Source organism: Rattus rattus, chromosome 4 (assembly GCF_011064425.1).
Source record: "Rattus rattus isolate New Zealand chromosome 4, Rrattus_CSIRO_v1, whole genome shotgun sequence".
Classification (NCBI taxonomy): domain Eukaryota; kingdom Metazoa; phylum Chordata; class Mammalia; order Rodentia; family Muridae; genus Rattus; species Rattus rattus.
Window position 1 is genome coordinate 110456765 of NC_046157.1, and position 13750 is coordinate 110470514.

General features: G+C 46.1%; 1 protein-coding gene across 6 annotated transcripts in view; it reads left to right on the top strand.

Annotated features, from left to right (window-relative positions):
* Positions 1-13750, top strand: part of Dst (dystonin) — a 396852-nt gene that overhangs the window by 294785 nt on the left and 88317 nt on the right. For all 6 annotated transcript variants that reach the window (XM_032900894.1, XM_032900896.1, XM_032900895.1 and 3 more), the window contains 7 exons: positions 1419-1575; positions 2391-2517; positions 4973-5035; positions 5489-5730; positions 6534-6663; positions 10678-10877; positions 12314-12809. In XM_032900894.1, the coding sequence (XP_032756785.1) occupies positions 1419-1575; positions 2391-2517; positions 4973-5035; positions 5489-5730; positions 6534-6663; positions 10678-10877; positions 12314-12809 (1415 nt within the window). The remainder of the gene's footprint in view (positions 1-1418; positions 1576-2390; positions 2518-4972; positions 5036-5488; positions 5731-6533; positions 6664-10677; positions 10878-12313; positions 12810-13750) is intronic.

A 13750-nucleotide genomic window follows, 5' to 3' on the forward strand; every position in this document is an offset into this window, starting at 1 on the left:
TTCTGTGGATGTATTGTGAATTGAGAATTTAACACATAAATCTGATTGTTGGGTTACAGTTTGTCAAGTCTTTATATCACCGGGTAGTCGGAGTCTATACGTTAACTACCAGAGGGCAGCTGCTGGGAGTGTGGGCAGAGTCCGTGGCAGGGAGGTCAGCTGCTGCTGGACTTCTAGAACCATGATTTTGCTGGGTAGCTGGAACCAGAGAGTTCATGGCTGGCAGAGAGCCTCCAGGAGGGATACTGATCTCAGATAAATTAGCGCTAGTTCAAATGGCCCGCCAGAGCCGGAACTAGCAAGAGAGCACGACCAACAGGGTATGCACGGAAACCAGTTCCTCCGCTCTTTTATTTTTACCGTAACAAATTCCCAGCACTCAAATGGTGGCTCACAACTGTCTATAAAGGGGTTTGATGCCCTCTCCTGTTATACAAATGTACATGCAGCTAGAATACTCATACAATTTTTAAAAAGAACATAAATAAAGTTATTAAAAATATATAACAGCTTGCTCTCTCCAATTAGGGAATGAGCTACAAATCCACAAAGAAGTGGCCCGGTTTGACCTTTGAGTCAACATGATTCTATTCTACGTCTTCACATTTTTCTATATTATATTTAGAACTCACATCCGATTTTTATGAATGAAAGAGCCCCCAAAAGATTTTTTTAGAACGGTTATTTATCTCTCGCCTAGTTTTATTTCCGTAGAATTCTCTACCCAAAACTTCCGAGTTCTCTTTCTAAACCGGTCACAGAAGACATGCTCTTGGCTGTCTTACACAATCTAGGCTATCTCTTCCAATTTTAAATTCAGGTAAAAAGTGGACTATTGAAACATCAGCACCATGTAGTCATTGGTAGTTCATACAGCCGAAACACATCCTTATCTCCTGCATCCCACGTCACGTGTGCAAAAAGCCCATTCACACGTCAAGTGTGACGGTCTTCACAGGCCCTGTGCTTGGCACATAGGAAGGCCCGTAGGGTTCACGGTGGAGCTTCTTATGGGTCGGGGTGGGTGAGCCGCCTGTTAAAACTCCAGTCTCTGGGTTACATCTCTTTGGAGAGGTGGAACTGTCATCCCTCCAAAGTGCCGAGCTAAGACATCCTTTGACATGACCTGCATCCTCCTCAGTCAGCGGCGCATACCTGTCCAAGACACTAGAGTTTATGTAGCGCTAGAGAGTACCGTTATGAGTAATGAACTTCTTGACTGTTCCCTCTCTTTCTCTGTGAGCTTGCTTAAGGAATCAGCACGTAGTCACTTAGCTGATTTGCCACATTGGAAAACTTCAGCCTGGTAACGGAAGAGTTGTCCTGGCTGACACAGGTTGAGCCTGACTCGGGAATAGCGACCACTGGTTCATAGCTGGCCTTTGGAGCTTAACTTCTGGTTCATTTTTGTTCATCAGAAAAGAAGCTCTCAGTTCATGTCAGGAGCAGCTGAGTGCTTTCCACGACCTTGCTCAGTCCCTGAAAACGTGGATAAAAGAAACAACCAAGCAGGTTCCCATCGTGAGGCCTTCTTCCGGCGCAGAGGACTTGGAAAGATCTCTGGAGGAAACCAAGGTGGCTCGTTAGACCTAATACCAACTTCCGCTCGCCTGTGTTGGTGATGAAGCATAGGGTCCTTTAGTCTAACGTCAAGCCAGCTGGTCTCATAAACGCCCTGTAGGGTCTGTGGAAATTAGTAATGGGATTAGCTGATCTTTTCAAGGAGTTACATATCTTTTTGTTAATGTCATTTATAAAAAAAAATATACGTAGTGCATCATTAGCCTCCCTAATACTGAGGTTTCCTTCTTTATCAAATCTTAATTTAATTTCCATTTTTTAATACCTTCTTCTCCCCAAGTAGTGAGATCCTTGTCTTCACGTGCAGGGTCTAGCCAGTACTGGAAGGCCAGCTATTTGAATGTCTTGCCTATATAGCGTATAAGTATTTTGCTGTCTGACTTAAGTCATAAAATTTATGGCTGATTGTGTCAGATTTCCTCACAGTGAAACCCTGTAGCTTCAACACTCATTGAAATTTTAGTAGTTAAACTCAGCGTGAGGTGGAATTTTTGTACACCCGTGTTTTATTTTTTATTGTCCTGTCACATACCTTATGATGAAGCCACACCTGGTATAGCCCTACAGACTTACAGTTGACAGTTACTCTGGAACATTCCCGTGGCGCCAGGACACAGCCTGCCTTCCCACTGTGGCTGGGGGCAGAACACAGAATGGGCTTTGCCCCGTTCTCCTCTGCCAACAGTGTTAACAGTCACCCAGGGCCCTCAGTCATTGTTGCTTAAAAATATGCTTAAGAAGTTCAATGATAATGTACAACTTTGAAGACACTCGGAAGACTGAAAGATGATGTGTTTTTGTGTTTAAAGAAATTACAAGAAAAGTGGAGTCTGAAAACCCCAGAAATTCACAAAGCAAACAACAGTGGGGTCTCACTATGTAACCTGCTAAGTGCACTGATCAGCCCTGCAAAGGCCATAGCGGCGGCCAGATCAGGTACGTGCTTTGTTTTCATGATCGGTCTGTAAGGATTCGCTCTCTCACGGCCCTTTTGTGTATTTGAAATTAATTAAATTAAAAAAAAATCACCTCAGGAATACAAAGTAAAAAAAGGTCAGAAGACTAACTCTTACAAGCACACAGACATCTGTCATGGAATTGGGAGAATGGCTCTGCCGATAAATCTGTGCAAGCATAAGTCTGGACCTCCAGTCGTCATGCGTGCTTTGTACACGAGGGAGCCTGGTGCTCTGCCTCTAATCACAGCACTCAGGAGCAGAGGCTGGAGATCCTCACAGCGAGCTGACAAGCCAGACTCAACCAAATCCCTGACCTCTGGGGTTGGCAAGTGACCCTACCTCAGAAAGTAAAGTGAAAACCAATTTGGGAAGATGGCAAGCATCCAGGCTGGACCTCCACATGCAGGAGCAGACACATGCATAGCACAAACACCTGTACATGTGCAGCCACAAGCACAGGAACATGTATATACATACACACACATCAACCCCCTCCCCCCCCAAAAAAAAATCTGTCATGGGAAAATGTTTGGTTTTATTAAAGACTGCAAATCAAATGTAACCAGGTAAGGATAAGAAGGTAATAGTGAAAACGGTTGCAGTCTGTTTGGGTTTGACTGTATTTATTTATGTGGAGATGGTGAAGCTCTCTTTGAGCTGTTTCTCCTCTCACACTATGTAGCACATGGATTTGGTTTCCTGGTACGGGAGAGGCAAGGGTGTGGACTCTCGTCTGTGCTGTGTGGATTCTCCTTTTGTCTGCTGCTTGTCTGTACTCAAAGCAGTTGATCCTGCAACCTGTTGGCCACTGCGCTCACATCACAGCCTCAGCCCTGGCTGGTTCCACTCCTCTCAGCCAAAGACCAGAGTTGCTTATAAATGTTGGTTCCCAAATTAAATTATTATGAATATAGTGTTTTGGTAAGGCGTACTTTACGGAGGGGTTTTGTTTCAGTTTGTTTTGTCTAAGTTGAAGAAGAGACAGAAGGGCGATCTCCATCTCCATTGTGAGTCCTCTGGTTTATCTAGTCTGACCAGGCCTCCAGCTGTCCCCATTGTGAGTGACAGCCGTGTTCCAGCTGCGCTTTTCTCAAACAGCCATTTTTTCCACTCTATTAATCCCTTTGCAAGGAATGCCCGTATTATATATGCTACAGTGCTCTCTCCTGTCTGCCCTAATCAGATTTCCTGAGACGTCAAGTTGATTTTTCTTAGGAAGAGGAATTCTATTGTTTTTGATTTATCTTAGTTCCTCCTGTCTCCTTTCTATTTGGAATAAAATCTGTCGTCTCACTTGGTGTTCTCTGCTCGACTTTTAACCATTCGTTTGGAGATTCTAGGGCGCTTTCACTTCCTTGTAAAATGCCTTGTGCATGCACTTGAATATCCGTGCATGCATGTGCATGCATGTGCATGTGTGTGTTTGTGTGCGTGTGTGTGTGTGTGTATGTGTGTTTGTGTGCGTGTGTGTTTTTAGAGACAATTCAGATGTTTAAATGTCTCTATTAATTGTTCTTGCATGGGCGGCTCTCTCTTTTGATAGACAGCCAGTGGATGCTAGCATGAGAAAGTTGGATCTTATTAACATTGTGGTTATGGCGACATGCCAATCCCAGATGGTTATAATAAAGGACAAATAGCTATTACGACTCACCAAGGGGTTTCTGTTTGGTAGGCAGTGGGTTAACTCTGAATGGTTCCCACGGCGTTCTTACAGGTTAGCTGCCATGGTACCCATCAGCGTCATCCGTTAGTTCCTCATTCATTAGTTCTCCAGGCACACGGCTAGTAGTCAGGAGAGTCCTACCCCAGGCCCACGCACTACCAGCCCTGTGTTCTCTGCCGGCATATGTGGGCTGAGCAATAGGCTTTCGTTTTGGCTTTGCCTTCAAAAGTTTCCCTCGTGTCTTTTTAAATCATCCTGCCTTCATTAAGCCTGTGGTTATGTTGTGTAAACCCCACAGACAATCCTTAGTGTTAGGCAAAGCAGACATTTTCTTCCCTGTTACTTTGCTGTCTTTAATACATACTGCCGGGGACCTTTATCTTCTGCTTTATCATTAAGATGGCGTTAGCATAGGGGTTGGGGATTTAGCTCAGTGGTAGAGCACTTGCCTAGCAAGCACAAGGCCCTGGGTTCGGTCCCCAGCTCCGAAAAAAAAGAAAAAAGAAAAAAAAATGGCGTTAGCATAGAGTACCTCACCTGTTTAATTTAATTTGGGAATCAGCTTTTGATTATTGATGAACAGCAGAAAGTACGACAGTGTGTCACTAGTGTACGAATGAGAGTGGCGTCCTCGAATGACCACTCCTGAGGACGGTTTGTTTAGTGCCGTCCATAGGTAGTAGGCAGAAATACTAGGGCAATCTGGTTACTTCATTCCTTGGGTTGTTCGTTTATTGGGTTTTGTTCTGTTTTGTTTCTGTTGCAGGTGGAGTAATACTAAATGGTGAAGGAACAGACGCAAATACTCAGGATTTCTTGGCAAATAAAGGTGACTTAGTAACTTCATCTGTCCCCTGATTAGTGGAATTTGATGTTGTAGAGGGCACGTCGAAATCTTAAACTTGAGTTAAAATGGTCACCCACCGTGTCCTTGAATATATTGATAGAACTGTCCCCCTGAGATAAACGAACCTTTGTTTCACCTCAGTACTCAGTTTTATTTCCTTCTTGTTCACTTGCTCCTTGGTGCCCAGGAAGTACATTCTGTTTAAGCTTACGGTTTCAGCGTGCTGCCCGTTAGGTTTGACAGTTACGTGGTGTTCCCAAGTTACTTGTTATCAGTAACGGCATGAGCTCATCTCCCTACCCTAAGGCCTGTGGTGCACTGTAGCTGGGCTTAGCAGTGTCAAAATGGAAGAAAACGCTACGTTCGTACAATAAATCCAATGCTCCCCTCCACAACCCTCAGCGTGTGTTGGTATTCTTCCCTCCCTTCTCGTAGGTTTAACATCTATTAAAACAGACATGACTGACATAAGCCACAGTTACGAAGACCTGGGCCTCTTACTCAAGGACAAAATAGTGGAGCTGAACACCAAGCTCTCGAAGCTGCAAAAGGCTCAGGAGGAGTCGAGCGCAATGATGCAGTGGTTGCAGAAGATGAACAAGACAGCCAGCAGATGGCACCAGACACCCACCCCGGCAGACACCGAGTCCGTGAAGATGCAGGTGGAGCAGAACAAGGTAGGCTGGGTGTGCGGAAGGAAGACACACACAGAGTGAACTTATCCCGGGCAGCCCCGGGCGGTGGCCATGAGCTCCGTCTGCCTTCTTCCTAGACCCTTCATCAAATAAGTTTACTGCTTTGTTAAAATCGGTCTTTCTGTAGATTGGGGGCATCGAAGAGTCTCTTTTCCGGCCATCTGACACTATTATAAGGAGCAAACTGTTGGATAGGAGTGACTTTGCCATCTTTAAATTAGCTTAAGTCTGGGATACTAACTAGTCAGCTTTTGGGAAAGATTTAGTTACAAGCTAAGTATATTAAGGGCCTATCTTGTCTACAATAGACGGGACAGCTAATACCATCCTCTTTAACAGACAGCATTTCTATAGCTGTCAAGACTGGGAAAGCCGTTTCTCACTGCAGTGACAAAAATGTAGGCGAATTATCAACCCGTATTTGAATTCCACCATGTGGAATCTCAAGTAGAGGCTCAAACTCTGGAGGCCATTACTAAGGCTGATTCGATTATGTGCTAGCCTCGCTGAGATCAGCTTGCCTTTGCCCAGAGTCGTTTGAAAGCAAGAAATTCCAGGCGTCAGTCATTACCTCCATAGAGTGTTCCTCTGTATGTTTCTGTATCTCACAATTGAAGATGGCCAAGGGGGGGGTGGTGGGGGAATAATTACCAGCTGCATGACCCAGGTCCTCGCCCAGGCCAGCATTTGACTCGGGGGTCATCCCAGAGGGGAGGAGATGCTTTTGGGCTTTTGATGCCGTAGTTTCTGTGTGGTATGATTAGTGTTTTCTCCCTCCTTGTTAGTCGTTTGAGGCAGAACTGAAGCAAAACGTAAACAAAGTGCAAGAATTGAAAGACAAACTGGCAGAGCTTCTGAAGGAGAACCCGGAGGCTCCCGAGGCGCCGTCCTGGAAGCAGACGATGGCAGAGATGGGTGAGTCCGTCCGTGTGCTAGGGCGCACGGGCACTCGGCTGCCTTCAGAGTCAACAGAATGTTCTTCAGAGAACGTCCAATCGTCTCATTTGCTCTTGGATTTCTATAAATGATTCGGAATCTTTTTTTTTCTACTTGAAATTATGGATTTTGCTCTGAGAGCTGCGTTATATTTTCTTCCATTCACCTGTAAAGGGCAGGCTCCTTCTCTGTGAGGTCACTTCCGGGGCTCCTGTCTCCTCAGCTCTTCTTTCTCTCAAGCCAGTGTTGAAGGAATACAGGGCGGTCCCCCCTTCCCTCCCATCTCGTCTTCTTATACACTCCCAGAGGTACAGAATTCTCTTCAGTTTGTGAGATAAGAAGACTAAGGAACGAGGAAGTGAGTTTCCTACTTTATTCTGTTGTTCCAAGTTCCAGTAAGTTAGGGTGTGTCTGCCTAGGAGCCGCAGTGTGGGCAGTGGGAAGTGCATCCCTTTGCTCCACGGAACGGCTTGACTTCCAGGTATCCCACTACAGTTATTTCAGACCTTCTTCCCATTAGTTTTCGGCACCATAAGCTTAGACACAAGTGTGTGGGGGGTTTTTTTTGTTTTTTTCCTTTTCTTTTTTTCAGAGCTGGGGACCGAACCCAGGGCATTGCGCTTGCTAGGCAAGCGCTCTACCACTGAGCTAAATCCCCAACCCCACAAGTGTGTGTTCTTAATGTTCAAAGGTGACCGAATCTGACTCAAGAATCCCCTGCATCATGGTTTCCCCCCTACGTCAGTGGCTCTCCGAGGGATAGCAGAATTCCTTGAGGAGAGTATGATCTGACGTTTGAGAGTAGTGTTGGGGCTGAAGAGTATGCGTTTCCTACAGAGCCTCCGGATGCTTTTGATACTTCTCCATCCCGAGTGCTTTTGTTAACAGTCTTGCCAGTCAGATTATGTAGGATTGGAACTTCTCCTATAGAGGGACGCCATTAAATAAAAGTCCCCTACTGTATTGAGGTTTGTTCTTTAGTGTACTGTGCCAAGTGACAAACCAACCTCTTGGGGCTTGTTAAACAGCTCAGTCAGTAAAGTACTTGCCTCACTTAGGAACATCAGGACAGTTCCATCCCAGAACCCATGCAGAAGCCCTTGACATGATGAGACAGCTCGTAATCCCAGTGCAGAGAAGGCAGACATGGAGTGCGCACACACACGTGCACATGCATGTGTATACAGAGAAAGACAGAGTCTCTCTCTCTCTCTCTCTCTCTCTCTCTCTCTCTCTCTCTCTCTCTCTCTCAGAGGCTATCTGGACAGCCTAGCCTACTTGGCAAGTACTGGGCCAATGAGAGACCCCGTCTCATAGCTGAAAACAAAACAGAAAAGGCATACAGCACAGCGCCAGGAACAACAGCCAGGAGTGTCCTTCAGCTTCCACATGTGTGCACATGTGTGTGAGTATGCACATGTGCACACACACACACGCACGCACGCACGCACGCATACACATTTTAAAGCACATGCGATCTCTGAAATAAACCAGTCACTCCAAGCAGTTACTGTTTATGGGGTGATAGGTGGGCTTCAGTGCTTGCCTCGAATGTTTCACCTCAAGAGGGATGCTCTGTGGAACCTGGGCCAGAAAGAAGGCCTCCTGCCTGAGGGTAAGATCCCAGGGGACTGAGAATGACAGACAGGGATAGGAGATGTCACAAGAAGGTGCTTGGGTGTGGCTTACATGGACACGTGCTGCTTTGGGGAGAATGTTAAGATTATCGGGGCTAGATTAAAGGGTTAATCTCAGTATAAACTCCACAGGATGGGTGTTCCAAATGCCTTCAGATTTTATCATCTAGAGGATGGAAAGTTATTGACTGAAGGATTTGAGTAGGGAATTGGGATTTTTTTTTTTTTTTAGGGGAAATTATTTTAGAATCAAATGGCTTGCTGCTGAGAAATAGGAGAGGGAGGGGGGGGTTAACAATCCCTCCAGGAGGTTCTATAGCAACTTAGTTGGGCAGCACTGTGGTCTCAGGAAAGTATGATGTAGTCCACAGTAGAGAGCAGCACTAAGCACATCACAGATGGTCTCCAGGTCAGAGGGCCAACATGAGCGCCTGTGCTTACTCACCAAGCTATGGCCACAAGGGATGAAATCAGGCTGGGGTTGGAGGGGCCAGAGCAAGACTGACAATTTCATCAAGAGCAGTAAGACTTGCTCTATCAGAATAACAACATGATAGCAATTGCCAGGGTCAACACAGCTGTAGTTGCCGGGACTACAATGAAGTTTGCAAGTTAAACGGGATACAGAAGATTAATGTCCAGGACCAATTGTCCTGTCAAGTCTCCATGCTTCCTTGACTACTGAGGGACAATCTGAGAAACACGAAGCAGCCTGAATGCCTCACTGCCTGAGGGAGTGCATTGGTCTGTCCACAGCTGGAAGGCACACTGCTCCCCAGGAGCCACAGACTGTAACCTGAAAAACCTGTGACTCATACCTCTCAAGGCAGCCACGCCAAGCCAACTCACGGTTCCCACAGGCCATCCAGAGTCATTCCGGATGCTTAATGGTTAAGAGTGGATACTGCTCTTGCAGAGGACCTGAGATCAGTTCTTAGCACCCAAATCAGACAGCTCCAACCACCTGTAACTCCAGCTCCAGGAGGATTCAGCACCTCTGGCCTCCAAGGGTACCTGTGCTCCCATTCACATTACAGAGAGAGAGAGAGAGAGAGAGAGAGAGAGAGAGAGAGAGAGAGAGAGAGAGAGAGAGAGAGAGAGTATTCTTTGCCACTTCACAGTCGAGTTCTCAAGTCCAGCTCTAGAAGCCAGTGTCACACCATAGTCATAAGAGTAGATGTGTCCTTTCACGGGGCAGCTGAGATTCCGTACTGTAGCTTTTGCAACAGTTGGTTGATGCTGAGCAAATTTAATAGAATGCTTGAGGGTAAATACTCAAATATGGAAGCCATTTGCCTAGAACTAACTGAGGATTTTTTTTTTCTTAATTTGCGGTTGTGGTGTAGCTAAGTAATATTCACAAAGATCTTGCATAATATTCACAAAGCCCTAGACTCAATGCTTAGTAAATACATGCACACGTGCACACACATATATGTGCACACCCATATATGTGCACACCCATATGTGTGTGAGCACGCACAATTTATTGACTGTATAAGAACTTCTAGAAAGAATGTGAGATGACAGGAACCTGAGGTTTGTTTTACTTATACATGAGTTAATACACAATTACTAGATCCGTAATGCTATTATGAGGAATGAAACAGAGGTGTTGGGTTAGTGTAGAGAAGGAAGCCGAGACCAGTCATCCTATAGAATGAGCATTACTAGGAGAGAGAGGCTCAGGACCATGGAGGCCATGGTCAGGCCTTGAGGTGGGAGAGATAGCATTAGGAACAGATGGGGAAGACCCACATTACATGACAGGGCTGGAGATGGGGGAGCATGGAAGGCATTCTGAGAGCTGCTGTGCACAGCATGATGGGAAGTAAGCCTTCAGAGAAAGAGCCCTTGCAGAAGGCATATTTTCACTTCTATAGTTGGGCTCTGGAGCTTGCTCTCCCTGCCCCCTCTGCAGTCCCCTCCAATCCAACCCTATTGAGACCAAGGCACAAAGGACAGATGGCCATGGCGAATTTCTCCAGACTGCACCTCACAGCGACTGACATCTTAGAGTGGCGGGCTTGTGATCTAACGTGTAGCCCCTGTGTCATTTCACACGAGTACTTCTTTTAAGTTAGAACTAATAGGAAGGAGAGTTACCAGATGTGAACAAGCTTGAGGCGAACAAGGGCAAGAGATGTAGCTTTACAGGTTACATACTTGCCCAGTAATAAGGCCCTAGGTTTTCATCCCAACACCAAAGGGTGGTTTAAAAAAAAAAAAAAAAAAAAAAAGGAAAACCATCTATTAGGTATCATTTTGAATACATAGTTACAGTTGTCCAATGGTGATATTGAATGGGGGGGGGAATGAAAACAAATGCCAACTTCCTCCTTTTTCTTTTTCTCAGACACTAAGTGGCAAGAGCTCAACCAGTTAACCATTGACAGGCAACAAAAGCTGGAAGAGTCCTCCAATAATCTCAGCCAGTTCCAGACCACAGAGGCCCAGTTAAAGCAGTGGCTCGTGGAGAAGGAGTTGATGGTCAGCGTGCTCGGGCCCTTGTCCACTGACCCAAACATGTTGAACACGCAGAAGCAGCAGGCCCAGGTGAGCGTTGCCCAAGCATCAGCTGGGACACGGCCCCCTGACGTCGAAGGGCAAATGTTTGCAGTGTAAACACGTTAGCGTGAGTCAAACATGAGGCAGATCCTCCACGTATCCCGTCACCCTGGGGTTGTTGCAGACCCACTAAAGCGACCACAGGCATCCCCGAAAGATGAACGGATCGGCCAAGCGTCGGTGAAGCTATACTGTAGTGTTCGTAAATTATCCTTTGAGGCTTCATTTGTTCTGATGGAGACTTGAAGGACGCACACAGTACAGTCCTGAGCAGAAGGCAGAACAAAGGGCAGGCGAGGGGGGTAAAGACTCAGGGAGCAGAGGGCCTTAGAGCCCAAGTACATCAGGTAAATCCTAGTCCTCAAAGAAGCCCACAGGGGAAAGGAAATCTACAGCGGCTAAGATGGGCACAGTAACTCGAGGTCTGTGGTGGTTTGAGCTGTGTTACTACTGGGCGAGCAGCGGCCTCAGCAGAGAAGAGCGTCTCGTTTCAGTCAAACGTGTAACCAGGATCCAGCGGTTTAAAGTTACATGTTCTAGTTCATAACTTCATAACATAAAGAGAGCCAAGACAAAGAGACGAAAAGGAAATAACTGGATAAATATTTGCTTGAAGTCTTGGCAGCCCAAAACAAATAGGTAAACAAATACCAAAAAAATAAAATAAAATAAAATAAAGATACAAATAAAAGATTAAGTGCCCTACAAGGAGGCATCTGGGAGTCGTTTCTGTTGACGGTCACAATGAGCCTCTACGTTTATGTCTAAAACTCGAATGATAGAGAGTATAAATGTCAGTCCGTTATTTAGGGAAATCAAAACTTTTATAATAAAGTTACTGCTGCGTTTTCTTCACTGTGGAGTCGGGCGTTTAAAGCTGAGAAAGACAAAAGCATGATCCAGGCAAGGCAAGCAGGGCAGTGGTGGTGTGAACTCTGCAACAGTGCCTCTCTTGTGAATGAGCCTTTCCAGTGGCCAGGGCTAATACCATTCTACTTAACCCTTTGAATGCTGCTATTACGTTTTAACAAGTTGTTAACCGCACCAAGGGTCTTTATAAGTTAGTTTCAGATAACCGCACTGCCCTCCAAACAGTAGGAAAAATCAAAGCAGAATTCCAGACAGAGTAGAGACTTGGGTGCCATTCCTTTATGTTCAGGTTCTTAAATTTATCTTTGCTAGGGCTGGAGAGATGGCTCAGCGGTTGAGAGCACTGGCTGCTCTTCCAGAGGGTCCTGAATTCAATCCCCAGCAACCACATGGTGCCTCACAACCATCTGTAATGGGATCTGGTGCCCTCTTCTGGCGTGCATAAAGACGGCTACATTGTATTCATATACATTACACAAATAAATTTATTTATTCATTTATGTCTCCTATAATTAACTACGCAACCCTTTGTTTATTTGCCACGGTTAACCTAGATTCTGCTACAAGAATTCGACACCCGGAAACCGCAGTACGAACAGCTCACAGCGGCTGGCCAGGGCATTCTGAGCAGCCCTGGGGAAGACCCCTCTTTGCATGGGATTGTAAAGGAGCAACTGGCAGCTGTGACCCAGAAGTGGGACAACCTAACAGGGCAACTGAGGGACAGATGCGACTGGATTGACCAGGCCATTGTCAAAAGCACACAGTACCAGAGCCTGCTGAGAAGTCTTTCCGGTACCCTGACGGAGCTGGATGAAAAGCTCAGCAGCAGCCTCATCTCAGGCACACTGCCCGATGCCGTGAACCAGCAGCTGGAGGCGGCCCAGAGGCTGAAGCAGGAAATCGAGCAGCAAACACCGAAGATCAAGGAGGCCCAGACCCTCTGCGAGGACCTGTCGGCACTGGTCAGAGAAGAGTACTTGAGAGCAGAACTGAGCAGGCAGCTGGAAGGCATCCTAAAGTCCTTTAAGGATATTGAACAAAAGACAGGTTGGCCTCTCTTTTTCTATACCTATTTACTGGTCAGAAATCAGCGCCCTGGTCTTGCTTTCCGAGCTCTTGGTGATAATCCGTGACTGCAAAGGGACCCTGCCCCAGCGGGCGCTGGTGCATGGACAGCAGTTCTGTGGCAGTGTAGACGTTCTGCACGGATGAGACCGAGATGCTCTACACGCAGTCCACAGACTGCAAATGGCTTTAACTCTGTTGCTTTTTTTCTTAAATGCAGAGACACCTTTGCTGTGTTACATTGTCTCATTTCATCAGAAAAAGAGACCCATGGTTATTTTAAAGGATTTGTGTCCTTCTTCCTGCTATTCCTTTGTATGAGGTGTCACAGAAAGGGTTTGTAGAGAATTGTGTGGATTTCTCTAGGTTCTCTCACATGTAGTGACAATTATGTGACAAATGGGTTGGCACTTATTAAATGCAACAGAGTGGACAAGGGTATTGCCTTAGAAGGACATGGTTCATTGGTCCGTTCTGTTTCAGAAGTCCTGCTGGGATCTAGCCCTTGCCTCTGGTCAGATCTGATTTGTTTTTTAATTGGCTCTGTTTTTATATTGATTACTGTACCCATTTGAGACTTCTGTGGCACCCGGACAGCATAGTGTAGTACATACGCTCTGTGTGGGTACTGTCCTGGCCTGATCTCAGAGTTGGACATACCTGGCAAATGACATAAACCCCCAGAATATGGACAAGTCAGACGAGTGGGGTGTGGGTTGTATTTGACATGAAGCGGGTCTACTGACAGCACACGTAAGACCTGCACAGGTTCAAACCAGACAAAATGCCAGCACTGAGAAGGGAAGTGGACACAAAGTCCCACCCTGACCAAGAAGCCATTTGCAATTGATACCTGCTGGGAAAAGAGAAATCTGTTTTCTACCAGGGAGTGTTACCAGGTATTAGCAACACTTCAGGGGAGG